The 17,554-nt window shown below is 57.4% G+C and overlaps 1 protein-coding gene and 1 non-coding gene across 4 annotated transcripts in view; both read left to right on the plus strand.

Moving 5' to 3' along the window:
• SDK2 (sidekick cell adhesion molecule 2) overlaps positions 1 to 16,623 on the plus strand; it is a 264,805-nt gene extending 248,182 nt beyond the window's left edge. For all 3 annotated transcript variants that reach the window (XM_043905642.1, XM_043905643.1, XM_043905644.1), the window contains 2 exons: positions 2,887 to 3,013; positions 12,522 to 16,623. In XM_043905642.1, the coding sequence (XP_043761577.1) occupies positions 2,887 to 3,013; positions 12,522 to 12,875 (481 nt within the window). In that variant the 3' untranslated portion in view covers positions 12,876 to 16,623. The remainder of the gene's footprint in view (positions 1 to 2,886; positions 3,014 to 12,521) is intronic.
• Positions 4,275 to 4,347, plus strand: TRNAW-CCA. Its single transcript has one exon. It is a non-coding gene; the product is annotated as a tRNA-Trp (tRNA).
• Positions 16,624 to 17,554: the final 931 nt, after the last annotated feature.

The raw sequence follows: 17,554 nt of genomic DNA on the forward strand, positions 1-17,554 counted from the left end.
CATCTCCCCTCTCTTGTCGGTGTCCTGTGTCTGCCTGTCTTGTTTAGTGATGCTGCTGCTAGCTCTTCTATTTTTAAGTAGCTTAAAGATGCAGCTTTGTTGATTGGCATAAAATCCACGCAGATACAGTACAAAGGGTTGGAGGTGGCAGGGGTATTGCTTGTGACACGATCACCGGCCACCAGGTTGTTCTCAGAGCAGCATTTCAGCAGGAAGCCACCTCCGGCTCGGGCGGGGCAGCCAGGGTTCAGGGCCTCTGTGCCAGGAAGGTTTCCTGGAGCCGACTGGGCCGATCATGGGGCATCAGGCCGTGGGCAGGGCCCCCTGGCACCCCTTCCTGGGAAGACATGAAATGAGGCCGAGTCATCGGGGACCCCAGCCGCCTGCCCAGGGCCCCTGGGAGCCGGCGCAGCCCCCAGCCCGGCCCCGCGCCTCTCACGCACCCCATGGCAGGTGGAGCGCCCGAGGCGCCCCATCCTGGGTGTTTGTGAGATGACTCAGAGCCAGCGCCCAGCCTTCTCCAGGGCTGGTTTCTCAAAGGTAGGGCGGGCCTTAGCCTGTCTCTGGGCTCTGAGCAGACGTGGAAGGAGGGAGGCTGTGGGCCCCTTTTCTCCCCAACCCTTGGCGTCCACTCTCTAGAGCTCACCTTGTGAGTGGGAGTCCCCTGGGGAGCTTGTCTGCGGGGCAGGTGTCCAGACCTCACCTGAGACTGCAGCGCCGGAGGTCTCAGTGGGGCCCAGACACACCGTGTGACCTTCACTGCCACGTCTCCCGAGGCCTGGGGTCTTGGGAGCACCGCAGAGGGTCAAGGTGCAGCCTCCGCAGCCCCCCATTCCCTGAGCGGGTTTGGGAGGCTGGTCCTGCCTGCAGGCCCTAGACACACACACACAGACACACACATAGACACACACACACACACACACAGACACACACACATACACATAGACACACACACATACACAAACATACACATAGACACACACATAGACAAACACACACATACAGACAGACATACACATAGACACACACAGACACATAGACACACACACACAGAGACACACATAGACACAGACACACACACATACACGTAGACACACACATACACATAGACACAGACACATAGACACAAACACATACACATAGACACACACACAGACACACACATACACATAGACACACACATACACAGACACATAGACACACACACACAGACACACACAGACACACAGACCCACACATACACACACACACACACAGACACATAGACACACACATAGACACACACAGACACACACATACATACACATAGACACACACATACACATAGACAAACACACACAGAGACACACACATACAGACATACACATAGACACACACAGACACACACACAGACACGTAGACACACACATACACATAGACACAAACACATACACACACATACACACAGACACATAGACACACAGAGACACATAGACACACACACACAGACACACACACATAGACACACACAGACATACACACAGACGTACACATAGACACACACAGACACACACATAGACACACACACATAGACACACACACAGACACACACATAGACACACAGACACACTGGGAGGTTGGTCCTGGGCCTGCAAACCCTAGGGACAGACACACACACACAAAGACACAAAGACACCCGCCATGGGGCCTCCAGGCAGAGGTCCTGCGCTCCAGGGCCCAGACCTGTCAAAGCTCAGACTCAGGAAGGAGAGATGGAGGGTCCCGCAGAGGGCCTCCCACTGCCCTGCCCCCCCCCCCCGCCCTCTCCAGGTCTCCCCTCAGCTCCCCGCTCCCCACTCTCTCCAGGTCTCCCCTCAGCCCCCCGTCCCCCACTCTCTCTAGGTCTCCCCTCAGCCCCCCCGTCCCCCACTCTCTCCAGGTCTCCCCTCAGCCCCCCATCCCCCACTCTCTCCAGGTCTCCCCTCAGCCCCCCCATCCCCCACTCTCTCCAGGTCTCCCCTCAGCCCCCCATCCCCCACTCTCTCCAGGTCTCCCCTCAGCCCCCCGCCCCCCACTCCCTCCAGGTCTCCCCTCACCGCCACCCCCCCGTCCCCCACTCTCTCCAGGTCTCCCCTCACCCCCCCCGCCCCCCACTCTCTCCAGGTCTCCCCTCAGCCCCCCGCCCCCCACTCTCGTCTCCCCTCAGCCCCCCACCCCCCACTCTCTCCAGGTTGTCTCCCCTCAGCCCCCCGCCCCCCACTCTCGTCTCCCCTCAGCCCCCCACCCCCCACTCTCTCCAGGTTGTCTCCCCTCAGCCCCCCGCCCCCCACTCTCGTCTCCCCTCAGCCCCCCACCCCCCACTCTCTCCAGGTTGTCTCCCCTCAGCCCCCCGCCCCCCACTCTCTCCAGGTCTCCCCCCAGCCCCCCCCCCTCCAGGTCTCCCCTCAGCCCCCCGCCCCCCACTCTCTCCAGGTCTCCCCTCAGACCCCCCCCCTCCAGGTCTCCCCTCAGCCCCCCGTCCCCCACTCTCTCCAGGTCTCCCCTCAGCCCCCCGCCCCCCACTCTCTCCAGGTCTCCCCTCAGCCCCCCGCCCCCCCCCCCAGGTCTCCCCTCAGCCCCCCATCCCCGACTCCCTCCAGGTCTCCCCTCAGCCCCCTGCCCCCCACTCCCTCCAGGTCTCCCCTCAGCCCCCCCCCATCCCCCACTCTCTCCAGGTTGTCTCCCCTCAGCCCCCCCCCGTCCCCCACTCTCTCCAGTTTGTCTCCCCTCAGCCCCCCGCCCCCCACTCTCTCCAGGTCTCCCCTCAGCCCCCCCCCCGTCCCCCACTCTCTCCAGGTCTCCCCTCAGCCCCTCACCCCCCACTCTCTCCAGGTCTCCCCTCAGCCCCCTGTCCCCCACTCTCTCCAGGTCTCCCCCTCGGCCCAGCCCGGGCAGCCTTCACTACTCCGACGAGGACGTCACCAAGTACAACGACCTCGTCCCGGCCGAGAGCAGCAGCCTGACGGAGAAGCCCTCCGAAATGTCCGACTCTCAGGTGAGGGGCAGGAGGGCCTGGTGCGCGCACACGGTGGGGGGGAAGCCCCCACCCGGGAGTGTGGACCTGCCCACTGCTTCCTGCCCTCCTTCCCTTGACGGGCTGCAAAGACCGAGGGGCCCCAGGAAATCCCCCGGACGGCGCACTCAGGTCAACCGCCACGTCCGAGCTGCGCTCAGCCTGCACCTGGGCTGGCGGGGTCCCTGGAACTCCCAAGAGCAAGAGCCTTGTAGGAGCCCCCCACACGCTCTGTCCGCCAGCCGTCCTGGCCTGTTTCTCCCCGAAGACAAGGAGAGGGATGCAGACACCAGAGCCCTGCTCGGCCGGAGCCAGAGAACAGCTGAACCTAGCTAATCGGGGTCAGGATGAGCTCCAGAAATGGGGGACTGGGCCCCAACGGTTGGGAAGCAGTGCGGACCATTAAGGCATTAAGCTTTGGAGGTTCAGACCTGAGTTGCATCCTGGCTCTGCTGCCTAGGAATCAAGGGCCTCATGGGTGTACTGAGTAATATCTTGGAGCCTCAGTTTCTCTACCTGCAGAATGGGCTAGTGGGATGGTGGGGAGGATTTGCTGAGGTTACGTTCAGTGAATGTCAGCTCTTAATACTGAGAAGGGGACGATGCCTTTAGGAGACACAGGGCTTTAGAGAGGCTGCCATTGGGTGGTCAGGCGGGGTCATGTGTGGACACTCTGCCCCAGGCTTTGGGGAGAGGGGGTCCAGTGCATTCCAGCCGAGTGATGTTACAGCCTCTCGCCCCAGCCTTCCCTGGGCTGCTGGTTGCCAAGGAAGGGGCCACAAAAGGCCACAGTGTCCCATGCCCTGGACCTTCCTGTCCAGTCCTGGGCGAGGGTGAGAGGAAGAGAGGCCGGCGGGGAGTGGGGCTGCCGGCCTGGCAGGAGGTGCCGGCCAGCCTGGGGTCCGGTCGCAGCCCCGTGGACCGAGGGCCTCTCTCTCGCTCACTGCTGTTTTGTTTAGCTCCAGGGTTGCCATCGGGCTTGGCAGAGCTGGTGAGGCTGGAGCGGACACCCCCGCTCAGAGCTGGCAGGGGCCGAGACGCAGCTTAGCCTGGTTTACATGGGGACCCACGTGATCCAGGTTATGGCATCTTGTGAGCGGTTAACTGTTTGCTGCCACGTCCACCCTGGGGACTTACACGGCCCTGCTTCCTGACGCATTTTTCTTTCTTTCTCCCCAAAGATGGTGATGAGCCTCTGGCTTGTCGGTACCCAAGGTAAAAGTCAAAAAGGTAAAGGGAGACTTCCCTGGTGGTCCAGTGGTTAAGACTCTAGGCTTCCAATGCAGGGGGCACAGGTTCAATTCCTGGTCAGGGAGCTAGGATCCCACATGCCTACAACGCAGCCAAAAAAAAAAACAAAATTAAAGGGATTCCCCTTGCTGGTGGGCTGGTCACTAAGAGTGACCAGCAGAAGAGGCTCCCTGTTGACTCTGCCCCCTGACCTTCTGCAGAGGGCATTGTGATCCATGCTCATCAGCCAAGCCACGACCTTTCAGAGAGTAACCCCTCTGGGTCCACAAGGGACTGCCCCAGTCCTGGGAGCTCTCTGCGAGCACCCTGCGTGAGTCTGGGGGACACCCACCTGGGACGCAGAGCTGGCCCCTGAGGCCATGCCTTGAAGAAGTTTCTGGGAGAAGAATTCCCATCCCAGGAGCACCCCACTTCAGAAGTCACTCCAGGACGGACAGAGCACCCAGAATCCTCCATATAGCTATTGGTCTCATTTATTCAGAACAAGTCCATCACTTGAACACTGTTTCCATAGCAACCTGGGACCAGTCACTACCCTGCCCCACCCCCCACCTCCGCCCTCCCCGGGAGCACACACCCTAGAGAGGAGGCTTTCCTGGTTCCAGAATGCTAGATCTGAGGACCACATCCCAGGCGTGGAGCTCCGCCTGCAGCCTTTGGGATAGTTCAGGGTTTGATTTGGGGCTGGATTCAGTTGACTTGGGTTTATTTACTCTGTCCTTTTCCTTTTTTGGCTGCACCACGCAGCATGTGGGATCTTAGTTCCCCAGCCAGAAATCGAACCGGTGCCCGCTGTAGTAGAAGCATAGCGTCTTAACCACTGAACCACCAGGGAATCCCCGGGTTTATTTACTCTGAAAGCTAAGTTCTCTGAGGACAGAAGACCTGAATTCAATCCCTGGGTCGGGAAGATCCCTTGGAGAATGAAATAGCAACCCACTCCAGTATTCTTGCCTGGAGAATCCCATGGACAGAGGAGCCTGGCGGGCTACAGTCCATGGGGTCAGAAGAGTTGGACAGAACTTAGCAACTAACCCGCCACCACGAGACCCCTGAGGGCAGGGACCAGGTCAGTTTTGCTCATGGTGTATCCCCCGTGTCCCGCACGTCACTGGGAGGCGTTCACTCTGTGTCTGTTGAAACCATGAAAGGGTCATTGGAAAAGGTCATCAGGCTGAACAGACTCAAGACCAAGTATGGTTAGCAGGACAGAGAAACAAAGATTTGTGGTTGGACGTTAATTCCTTTTCAACCAGAATCAGATCTCAGACCTTCAAAGAGGCCCTTCAAAGTGGCAGTGATGACAATAGCTGCACCCCCGTGGGCCACACTGACTGCCCCAGGCGCCTCACCGCAGTGTAGCTTCACACCGGCCCTCCCAGCCAGGCCTCGGTGGCGGCAGCTTTGTACAAATGGGGAAACCGGGGTCAGAGAGCTTCAGCGAGTGGACTCAGGTCCAAAAGTGCAAACGCAGGGTCCCGGCTCCCAGGGGCTCCGTGTGGGCTGGAGTAGGGGACAGATGGGAGACAGAGCAGCCTGCCTCCTCGGATGTCCGCTGAGCGGTGCGAGCGGACCCGTGCCCTGGGGCAGGGGGACACGGGTGACTGGCGGCCGAACCTCCCCAGGTCTGCCTGGGCCCTTTCATCTCTGAGGACGCCAGCGCTCTCCATAAATAACTCCCTGTGCTGCTCACTCACCTCCGGGAGAAGCAGCTGGACTGCACATCCGTGTCCAGAACGAGCAGCACCCAGCCTCGCGACTTCTAGCTCCGGGCTCACGGGAGAGGTGCTGTTAGTCCTGCCTGGGGAACCTCCCTCTGGGTCAGCAGCCAACCCCCAGCCCCTCGGGCCCGCTGTCTTTGTGAAGTCCCTGCCCCCAGGCCCCCGGAGAGTGAATTCTGCCCATGCCACCTGGTTGGAACTCTTAAGTCAGACCACCCAAAAGTCACCCTCCAGAACTGGATTCTTCCATTTCCAACTACCCAGCCATTTCCCTGTGATATGGGAATAAACACAAAGTCAAGGTTTCTTATAAACAAACACACATGCTGCCATGTGGGAAAGGCCAAAACGGGGCTGTGGGTGGAGGCTGGAGGAGGGAAGGGCCGGTTTCCCTCCAGAAGGCACAGGGTGAGGCTGGGGGCCGTGTCTCCAGGGGTCTAGGAGAAGGGGGTTCCTGTCAGGGGGACCCACAAAGGCTGAGGCTTATGTGATGGAACTTCTGAAAAACAAAGTATGGCCACAGTCCAACTTCATTTCAAAGTCAGAGCCCACATTGGGTGGAAAAATCACATAGCACACAAGTAAATCTCAATGAGAGAGAAATTCCAAGGTGATGGCAAGCCTCTTCTAATCGGTACTCAATTCTCTGTGATGTCCTGGATCAGCCGTGTAAGCTCATTATCATGAAATTGAGCCTATAAGAAAAAGGAGTTATCAATCAGTTCGGTTCACTCCGTCAGTTGTGTCCGACTCTTTGCAACCCCATGGACTGCAGCACTCCAGGCTTCCCTGTCCATCACCAACTCCCAGAGCTTGCTCAAACTCATGTCCATCGAGTCAGTGATGCCATCCAACCATCTCCTTCTCTGTCGTCCCCTTCTCCTCCCGCCTTCAATCTTTCCCAGCATCAGGGTCTTTTCCAGTGAGTCAGTTCTTCACATCAGGTGGCCAAAGTATTGGAGCTTCAGCTTCAGCATCAGTCCTTCCAATGAACACCCAGGACTGATCTCCTTTAGGATGGACTGCTTCAATCTCCTTGCAGTCCAAGGGACTCTCAGGAGTCTTCTCCAGCACCACAGTTCAAAAGTATCAATTCTTTGGCTCTTAGATTCCTTTATGTTATCAATACATAGGACATGTTAGATTGTATATACTGTTTATTGGGCACCCAAGCCGAAGAGTTAGCCAGGAGTGGCTCTAAGGATTGTTTAAGAATGGCACTTCTTAACCCATGACCCCTGGGGGAGGCCTGGATGGAGTTAGTGGCAACGCACAGGTTGGGCCCTCTGTAGCACCTGGGAGGGGTAAGGAGCCCAAGAACCCTGGAGAATAATGTCCTCCAGGGGGGAACCTGGACCATGGGAGGGGGAGGAGCTCCAGCTGCCAGGCTCCAAAGGAGCTGCCCAGGCGGACACCTCACCTGGGGCAACACTTTCCCACCAGGCTTCCTGAGATTCTACAAGATAAGGGCTCCCCGGTGGTATCCCCGGTGGCGTAGTTAGTGAAGAACCTGCCTGCCAGTGCAGGAGACACAAGGAGATGAGGGTTCTATCCCTGGGCCAGGAAGATCCCCTGGAGGAGGACATGGGAATCCACTGCAGTACTCTTGTCTGCAGAATCCCGTGGACAGAGGAGCCTGGCGGGCTACAGTCCATGTGGTCACAAAGAATCGGACAGAACTGAGCGCACACACACACCCCCAAGTGCTTTCTGCCTGGTCCCCAGCCCTCAGCGCGGGTCCCCAAGCCCAGGACAGCGCTTGCCTCGTCGCCTGCTGATCAGATACCACTGCCCCTGCTTCCAGGAAGAAACAGAAAAGAGAAAGGCCTTCCTTTGCTCCCCCTCTTTTGTCTGGGTCCTTTCTCAGGGTCCTCCCTCCCCCAGGCCCCCACTCACTCGCTCTGCGCCTGGAGTCTGCCCTCTCCCCCTTCCCCAGGCCCGGGTAATTGCTGATGGAGTGGCTTTGAGCTGCTGTTAAGAGGCCTGGGAGCTGAAGCGGTGGCCTGATTGCCTGGCAGCCAGGGACTGGCCATGAAAGGCCCCCTTTGTGCTGGGCCTGCGACTGGGAAGCTGCATTCAATTACCCAGGGCCGGGCGCGGGTTGAAAGCAGGAGTGGGAGCCCCTGGTACCCCCCCCCTCGCTTGCTTTCTTCTCTTCTCACCCCACCCCCATCCAGAAAAGAAACAGATGTTCGCGGAGGTGGAGACAGAGGGGAGTGCGTGCAGAGACCCCCTCCTTCGGCGTTGGGGAGCTGGGGGAGGGGCGGGCCAGACGCTAGCCGCCCTCCCCCCCCACACACACACCCCTCCTCCACTGGCTCTGCTTTTCCAGGCTGGCGGCACACAGTAGGTGCTTAACAGAGGGCAGGAGATGACTTGGATGAACGGGCTTTGGTTTGGGCCCCCAAGAGGGCCAGAGAGGCCCCTTCCCCATCCTGCTGGTCGCGGCTTCATCCTGGGGGTGGCGGTGGGGTTGTGGGTAGGCAGGAACCAAGCATTCTCCTTTCCGGGCTGTCTGAGCACTTCCGGGTCAGCGTCCCCTTGGGACTTCCCTGGCGGTCTAGTGGTAAGTCTGCGGTGTGAGTTCAGTCCCTGGTCAGGGAACTAAGATCCAGCAAGCTGCACAGTGCAGCAAAAAGAAATTTAATTAAAAATGTGAGTCAGTCTCCCCTATCCCGTGCCGCCGTGATCCTTCCCAGAGGGGTACAGGCCCCATGTCACACAGACCCCTTTCACTGTCTCCCTAATGATAGCTTTACACTGTTCTCGCGTATGTTAGCTCAGTTCATCCTGTGAACCTCGGGATCCACCCACTGTACTGACCGGGATACTGAGGCCGCGCGAGGGTAAGCGGTAGGTCCACACTTACCCAGCTGGGAAGGGACAGAATCAGGTGGTGCCTCTCTCCCCCACCGCCCCCCACCCCCAGCCTGGAGACTCACTCACTCCAGACCCACAGTGATTTGGGGATGCCTGTCCAAGGCTGGGGCCTGGGGCTGGCTGAAGTTCTAGAACATCTAGCAGTCACTCCAGCTGGTGAATAGGTGCCCTCCAAGAGAGAGCTAACCTGCAGGGAAACCCGTGGGGTGCCCCTCTCTTGATCCCCACACTCACAGACCCTCACTGCGCCCGGACCCCAGGGACACCCCCACCCCCCACCCCCGCAGCCTCCTGTATCCTCCACGTCTTGTTCAGACGTCCTGCCCCTGGGCCTGCCTCACCGCGGCCCCGGGCTTCAGGTGCCCACCCCTCGGCCCCCTTGCCTGCCCTTGGCATACGGAGCCCTGTGGTCTGTGCAGCTCCTTTGTTCCCTCCTGCGCTGGCAGCTGGGCTGTAGGCAAAGAAACGCTTGTATTGTGCTGCTCTGCATCACGGGGAGAACGGGTGAGGGACTTTCCATTGTCGTGGGCAGCCGGCCCTGCCTGCCAAGACGATGGGGGTCCTGGGAGTGCCTGCTGGGGTGGCGGGGAGCGCAGTGGGGGCTGGAGAGGGGGAGGGGGCCGAGGGGAAGAGCCAGAGCACATGAATCAGCAGATCAGTCTGGGAGCATTTAATCTCCCCCTCGAGGACAGAGGAGTTCCCCTTCCCGTCTTGTGACCTCCAGGCAGGAGTTCTAGAGTTCAGGGCATGTGTAGGTTTCAGAAAATCAGGCCAATCTGTGTTCAGGTCCAGCTCATCCTTTCCTTGGGCAAAGCCCTCCCTCTCTCATCAGCACTCAGGTAGTAGCATCGTCGTAGCTGAAGCCCAGAGGTGTGAAATTTAAAGATGAGAATGCAACTCAGCGTTTCCTCCTGTCTGGCAGAGAGCCTGCCCCAGAGTTGGTATCATCTTAGTTCTATGCTTTGTACCAGTTCCTCTTGAAGGCTCGGATGCCATAAAGGACTTTGAGTTCCCTAAAACAGGTGCACAGTACCTTTCCCATACATAGCTCAGAACCTTTGGGTGAGGGCAACGCTCCGTTTTCTTTTTTCCCTAAGATTTATGTGTTTAGTTTTTGGCTGTGGTGGGTAGCTGCCGCACGCGGGCTTCTCACTGCGGTGGCTTCTCTTGTTGGGGAGCAGGGGCTCTAGGCGTGCTCAGGCTTCAATCGTTGTGGCTCACGGGCTTAGTTGCTCCAGGGCGTGTGGAATCTTCCCGGACCAGGGACTGAACCGGTATCCCTCACATTATAAGGTGGGTTCTTAATCACCAAACCACCAGGGAAGCCCTCCATTTTCTTTGCCTGTAGAGCAAGACACAGATGATTATCCTGGACTTGTTTATACTGGGCTCACTGGACCACAGGGTTTTCCCAATGTGTATTTCACTCCAGCTGATAAAATGAATTTACTGACTCTAAGCATAAGTATTCTCTGGGTAGAGATGAGGCAACTCGAGCTTGGCCTTCTGGAATGATATTTGTTGAGCATGTACTGTTCACTAAAACCAGTGCATCCCTTCCAGAGAGTTCTAAAGGCCTTTCCATCTGTTGTCTTTTTAGTTCTCAAAACATCGCTGGGAGCTGGGGGTGGGGAAGAGATGCATGATATTTTTAGCTCCACAATTCAGAGTCAGATGTTACTCTACAAACCAGATGAACTCTTGTCTTGCACCAATTTTCCCAAAAGCCAACTAGAGCATGGACCAGAATATCAACCGTATTAAGGATAATTTAATTTTTTTCTCCCCCAAAGCTTCAGGGTCATCACCGTGTGAAAATTGAGAACTTCTGTTGATAATCTTTCTTGTGCTTCTTTTATAACTGAGTGTGGCTTTTATTTTGGATCATACGTGGGTGAGCATCAGCATTTTGTTCAGCGCCAGGAGCCTCTGAAGGCCTTCCAGTCTGGTCCTGGCTTTGTCCCCAGTCACACAGTAGGTCAGAGGCTGGACCGGGACTGGAAGTCAGTGCATCATGCGTGAACCTCTACTTTATTTACTTTTTTAGAGATTTATTTATTATCTATTTGGTTGCATCGGGTCTCAGTTGCAGCACACGGGATCTTTTGTGGCAGCGCACAGACTCTCCAGTTGGGGTGTGCCAATGCAGTAGTTGTGGTGCTCAGGCTCCAGAGTGCTCAGGTTTAGTTTCTAGTTTCTCTGTGGCCTGGAGAATCTTAATTCCCCAACAAGGGATCAAACCTGCATACCCTACATTGCAAGGTGGATTCTTAACCTTTGGACCACCAGGAAGGTCCCTGAACCTCTATTTTTAAATGTAGGTTGGTTATTCTTCAGGTTTGATGAGGCCAGCAGATCAGGAGATGCTGCTAGTGGGAAGATAGCTTGTTATTCACAGATCCCTAGAAGAGGGGACACACCAGGCCACATGGAGCCACATGAGGAGGCACCACGCTTGGTGAGGAGGCGGATGGAACAGGAGGAAAACAGGCCCTTTATTCAGGTTCCCACAGGCAGGGCAAGCAGGCTGAGCATAGTTTGAATAAACTCAGGGGACCCTGGAGGGTAGGGGCTGCCTCTGGTTGCCTGGTACCTGACCCTGGGGTGATTGGAGGCAGGGAATAGTGGGTCCAAGCCAGCGTGTAAGCGCCCGTCAGAGGAGGTGATGCAGGCAGGGGCTCTGGCTATAAAAAGCTGCTTGCTCTCTAAGGCCTGTCTAGTCTTGGGAGGGGCAGTCCCTCCAGGGTCAGCAAAGATTGCAAAGCATCAGAAACACAGAAAGAAAAGAACCATGATGCATGCAACCTCAGAAAACATCATACTAAATGAAAGAAGCTCAGACACAAAAGCCGCATATGGTGTGATTCCATTTTTATGCAATATCCAGAATGGGTCAGTCCCTGGAGAGGAGAGAGAGAGTGGATGGGTGGTTGCCAGGGGTGGGGTTGGGGGGAGGAGGTTGGGGAGGAGGAAGTGGGGAGCGGCTGCTTAGTGGGTACAGGGTTTTACTCTGGGGTGATGACGGAAATGGTTTGAAACGAAAAGAAGTGATGGTTGCCCGACACTGTGTGTGTACCAAATGCCGGTGAATCGGACCCTCGACAGTGGTGTGTGAATGTCACTTTGATTTTTCTCTTTTTCTTTTTTTACTGATTCATGGAGCACTTTTTCTTTTTTAATCTATTTTTTTAAATTTATTTTTCAATTGGAGTATAATTGCTTTCCAGTGTTGTGGTGGTTGCTGCCGTACAACTTGAATCAACTATAAGTATCAATATATACATATATATTTGTATATAATATAATATATATATATTATTCCCTCCCTCCTGAGCCTCCCTCCCACCCCGCATCCCACCCCTCACTTTGATTTTTTCCAAAGCTTAGAACTTGGGTCTTCCGGGTCCCGTCGGCATCCGCAGGCTCTGTGCCAGCTCTAGGGGAGACACTTCCTACCCATCCCGTGTTCTGAATGCCTTTCACCCGCGTGGCAGACACGGGGCTGAGATGCCCACGGTGCAGGGCGCGGAGGAGGCTGAGAGGAGATTCGGCCCGGAGTGCTCTGCGCCTCCCAGCCCTGACCGTGCTGACCCCTCCCCGGGGTTGCTGACACCCCCATCGGTTCTCTGCCCTCCCAGGGAAGCGACAGCGAATACGAGGTTGACGCGAGCCACCAGAAGACCCACTCTTTCGTCAACCACTACATCAGCGACCCCACCTATTACAACTCCTGGCGCCGCCAGCAGAAGGGCATCTCTCGGGCCCAGGCCTACAGCTACACGGAGAGCGACCCGGGCGAGCCGGACCACGCCACTCTCTCCAACAGCAGCAGCGCCCAGCAGGGCAGCCTCTTCCGGCCCAAGGCCAGTCGGACCCCAACGCCCCAGAACCCTCCGAACCCCCCGAGCCAGCAGAGCACCCTCTACCGTCCCCCCAGCAGCCTCGCCCCCGGCTCCCGGGCCCCCATCGCAGGGTTCTCATCGTTCGTTTGATGCCGTCGGCGGAAGAGGAAACAGAAAACATGGCACCCAGCTCCTCTCCACCCTTCCCCGCACCGCCGGCCAGAAAACAAAAACACCAAGAAACCAAGTCAACTTTTCACCTCCTGAGTTTATTTTTCCAGAGATTCCAGGGCCAGCAAAGCCGGTGTGGAGAAGCATGGAGAAAAACCGCGAGGGGACGTGTGTGGCTTCGAGATTGTGGGGTTTGCTGCTGCTTCAAGGGGCTGGGCGAGGGGGGGGCGGCTGCGGTGGACACCAGTGGGTTTAGGCCGATGGAGACAGACGGAGGGAAGGAGGGAGGGAAGGCAAGGACTGGAGGGCTGTCAGGTGGGCGTGGCCAGGGCCAGGAAGCTTCTGGAAGTCCAGCCGGCTGCTCCCTTCCGCATGCGCTGCAGCGCTGGGCCCAGTGCTGGCTGGTGCTGGCGCCAGGACGGGCAACCCGGGGGACAGGCGCCCCTCCCCCCGCCCCATGCTGCCTGGCTCCTCACCCCCTGCTGCCCCCCACCCCCGCTCAGTGTCCCCACCAAGCATCTGGTTTATTTAGGAAAACGAAACCAGCTCCAGGGTGAGACTTTGCCTACCCAGCTCCTTGCTCCTCACTGACCTTTCTGTTGTGAACACAGGAAGAGGAGGGCCCCTGGGGGTAGGGGAATGCTCCCCACTCCCACCCACTGAACCCAACCGTTCCTTTACTTGAATTCACTTTGCCCCCCCACCCCCCGAGCACAGACTCGGAGAGATGGACTTGGGAACAGAGCGGGGGCGCCGGCCCAGCATCCCTGGAATAACGGAGCGTGGGCAGGCCGTTGGGACGGGAAGAAGGACGCTTGACTTTCTTCTTTCTTCCAATTCAGGTACCACCTGCCTCCCCCCACCCCCCACCCCCGCCACCTTCTTAAAGGAAGACGGGAAAGGGGGCTACAGAGACAAGACGAAGGGGCTTCAGGCTAGGCTGGGGTAAGGCATGACACCTTTACAAACACACACACACACACACCCCACCGCCTACACAGACACACCATGCACCCGCAAGGAAAACGGTCCAGGGATCCTCTCCAGGAGAAATCCCTTTGGGTCCTCCTAGCCAGCAGGACCCTCACTTTCAGATCAGTGTCCCTCGTTCCCAGCCCACCGTTCTTCGTTTCTGAGACCCCCGCCACCTCAGCGCAGGCACACGGGAGCCCAAGGGGCCGGCCAAGTCCCTGGTGCAGAGGCTGGAGCTCCCAGCGCCTGGTTTACAAAGGCAGAGGCCACCCCAACCCTCAGAAACGTCTTCCAGACTCGGCTCAGCCTGCCAAGGCCCAGAGCGAGGAGGGGCCTCCTCCAAACTGGACACGGGCTCCCGGGGTGTACAGCCAGGCCTCCGGGAGGAGCAGGTCAGATGGGACCACGGGACAATTATAGCTGATGGGAGGCAGAGCTTTCACACACGCGCGAGTTGCCCGGAGGAATGTTCTTTAAAAAGCTTCTGGTGTCCTGGGCCTTCCCATCAGCTCAGAGCTTCCGGATGCAGGGGTTTAAGGAGGAGCCTTTCCAGCAAATTCCCTGGGTGCCCACCCCACCCCACCACGAGCCCTGCAAAGGGGCCCATTCCCCAGGCTGCTCTGGTCCCGGGTGGGACCCCTCCGTGGGGAGCTCCGGTCCCAGCTCGTACCCCTATCCGGGAGGAGACCACGCCCCATTAAGGGCACCGTGGAGAACCAGGGAGAATCTGAGAAACAAGCCAAGGATATTGCAGGGCTGTCCCCCTCCCCAGCGGCCCTAACACGGGTGCCTGGAATGGAAGCAGGGCTGGGGGCCCGTGGAAAGGGCATGCCACCCAGCTGGGGGCCCCTCCCCAGGCACTGGGACCCCCAGGAAACATGATGGGGGAAAGTGGGGAGATGGCTCCACATACGGGGCTGACCCACTCTGCGGTCCAGACAGCACCTTCCCGGCTCAGGGGGTCTAGAAAGGGAAGCAGGGTCTTTCCCCCCAGGGGGCACACAGGCCTGAGACGCATCTGGCAGTTGCTCTTCCCTCCCTTTCTCTTTAAAACCACCTCATCCTTTTCTCTGCTGTGTGTTGAACCTTAGAAAGTCCTTCCTGGTTTACATGAAGAACTACATTTGCCCAGCCCAGGGAGGAATTGCGGGGAGGGAGCCGGGACTGGGAGACACGCTGTGTGTACATGAATATACAGGAGGCCAAATCCCTTTTGCCTTCGGCGGATCACCTTGTGCATTAAGACGCTCGCCCTCCCCGGCCCACGCGCTCCTCCACACCCGCGCTGACGCTCGCGTGCACCTGTGGGGCGGCGCCCACGCGCACCTGGGTTCTCGCGCACCTGGGCTCACGCATGCGCGCGCGGATATACACACACTGCTCGGCGTACCTGCGTCAGCAACCCCCTCGGAGGGGCTGACTGCCTCCAGTGAGACACGGGCAGCTGGCGTCTCTCCCACGTGGGGCGAGGCTGGCTCCGTTGTCTGAAAGGGCAGGGCGAGGACCCTGCCAACCAGGGCTCTTAGAGGAGCCGGAAGGCGGGCGGCCCCCGGTGAAAGCCCCACCCTCCGTCCATCGCCACCCACCTGGAACGGTGCCTCCGCCGCCCCAGCCACACCTGGAAGCCCCGCTTCCAGCCGTGGACCTCTAGATTCCCAAGAGGAGGACTCCTCGTCCTTGTTTACATATCTGCTGGGGCACTGGCGGCTCCTGTCCAGACACCTGGCCGCTCTGGAAAGGTGTGTGTGGGCACTGCCCATGGGTCACGGGGAGCCTCCCTGCCCTTCGGCTTCTCGGGTCGGTGATGTCAGACCCCGTGTTCCCCTGACTCCCCCTGGAGCGGGTTCACCTGGGAACAGCACCTTGCTCCTCACCTGGCCTTGCCCTCCGGAAACCTGGTGTTGCCCCGGGCAGCTCACACCTGGCGCACTAGCGAGGCCTTTGCCCTCCTGGCCGCGCCTCCTGCGTTCACATCCCCTCCGCACCCAGACTGCCAAGACGACCAACCAAAACACTTCCCCGGGCTCCAGAAGCGCCCTCCTCCCGGGGCTCCGGGGAGTGCGCGGCGCCGCCAGGCCGCCTCTCCTCCAGTCTCCGGACTTAGAAGGAAGAGGAGGCCTCCGGCTGCTCGTTGGCCCGAGGCCTTCTGTCTCTGCCCGCACCTCCCTGGGCAGAGCTTCCAAAGGTGCCAGAGCCCCCCGCCCCATGCCCCACTCTGGGCGGGGGCTTCCCTCACCTGGTGCCCAGCGGAAGGGGCCCACACTTGGTGAGGGGCTGGAGGGCGCCAGCGGCGAGGGGGGGGCCACCTGAACACCCGCCTCTGGCTCCCGAATGCCTCTGTGGGGACCTACCCCGCGGCGACCGGACCACCGCCCCCCCCCCCCCCCAGCACAGGTGTCCTCTTCGGACACCCCACCCCCCCCCCTTCTCTTTGTTTCTGTAAAAATAACCAAAAGCATTCAAATGTGTTACCTTCTTTTACACATACAGACTCCAAAAACAAAAACCAACACAAATCTTTATTTTTTTGATTTAAAAGATATAAGAAAAATTATGGGGAGAGTATTCATTATGGCAGGTGTCTATCTGTAAGAAAATATATATATATATCTATATGTCATATAGCTTGTTAGCAGGTTTATTTTTTGAATGAAAGGTAACAAAGAAATTGATTTGAAATATATACCACGAAAGGTCCCATGTCCTGTCAAACTTGTCAGTATTTTATAAATAAACTTTTTTTTTTTTTTTGGAATTGTGAAGCAACATTCATTCTTCTCTTCCCTGGAGGGCAACCCCACTCCCATATCGCTCTCAAGTAATCTGATCCTGAAACACCCATTTTTAGCCTTGCTGTGGTTTTGCAAAGAGAGTCAAGGGTTCAAATTCTTCTGCTTTCTTAATTCATGGGTGAGTGGATGTCTGTGCCTTCAAGTGAAATGCACTGTTTTGTTTATTTTACACTTTTTAAAAAAATGTTTGGCTGCCCTCAGGATCTTCCATCTTTATTGTGGCGTTTGGGATCGCTTGCTTATGTGGGATCTAGCTCCCTTACCAGGGATTGAATCAGGGCCCTTTGCATTGGGAGTGTGGGATCTTAGCCACTGGATCACCAGCAACTGTCCCTATTTTACACTTTCAAGATAAGAGCCTCTTAGATTATGCCCAATTAGAGGCAAAAGGATAATGATGAACAATAATAGTAATAGCAACTGCTAATGCTCCTATTCACCGAAAGGACTGATGCTGAAGCTGAAGCTCCAATACTTTGGCCATGTGATGGGAAGAGCTGACTCATTGGAAAAGCCCCTGTTGCTGGGAGAGATTGAAGGCAGGAGGAGAAGGGGACGACAGAGGATGAGATGGTTGGATGGCATCACTGACTCGATGGACATGAGTTTGAGCAAGCTCCGGGAGTTGGTGATGGAGAGGGAGGCCTGGCGTGCTGCCGTCCATGGGGTCGCAAAGAGTCGGACACGACCGAACAATGCTCCTATGGCATTTACCCTGTGCCAGACGCTGTTGTAATCACTATATTGATTAACTTCCTGGAATCCTGTGCTTACCCCCTGGGAGGGAGACTGGATCAGGGAGAATTTAAGTGGCTTGCCCCTGAAAAACCAGGATTTGTTCTAAAGCAGGCTTGTTCTAGAGATAAACGCTGTCTCTCTGATACGTGAGGGCAA

This window comes from Cervus elaphus, chromosome 5 (genome assembly GCF_910594005.1).
Source record: "Cervus elaphus chromosome 5, mCerEla1.1, whole genome shotgun sequence".
Classification (NCBI taxonomy): Eukaryota; Metazoa; Chordata; class Mammalia; order Artiodactyla; family Cervidae; genus Cervus; species Cervus elaphus.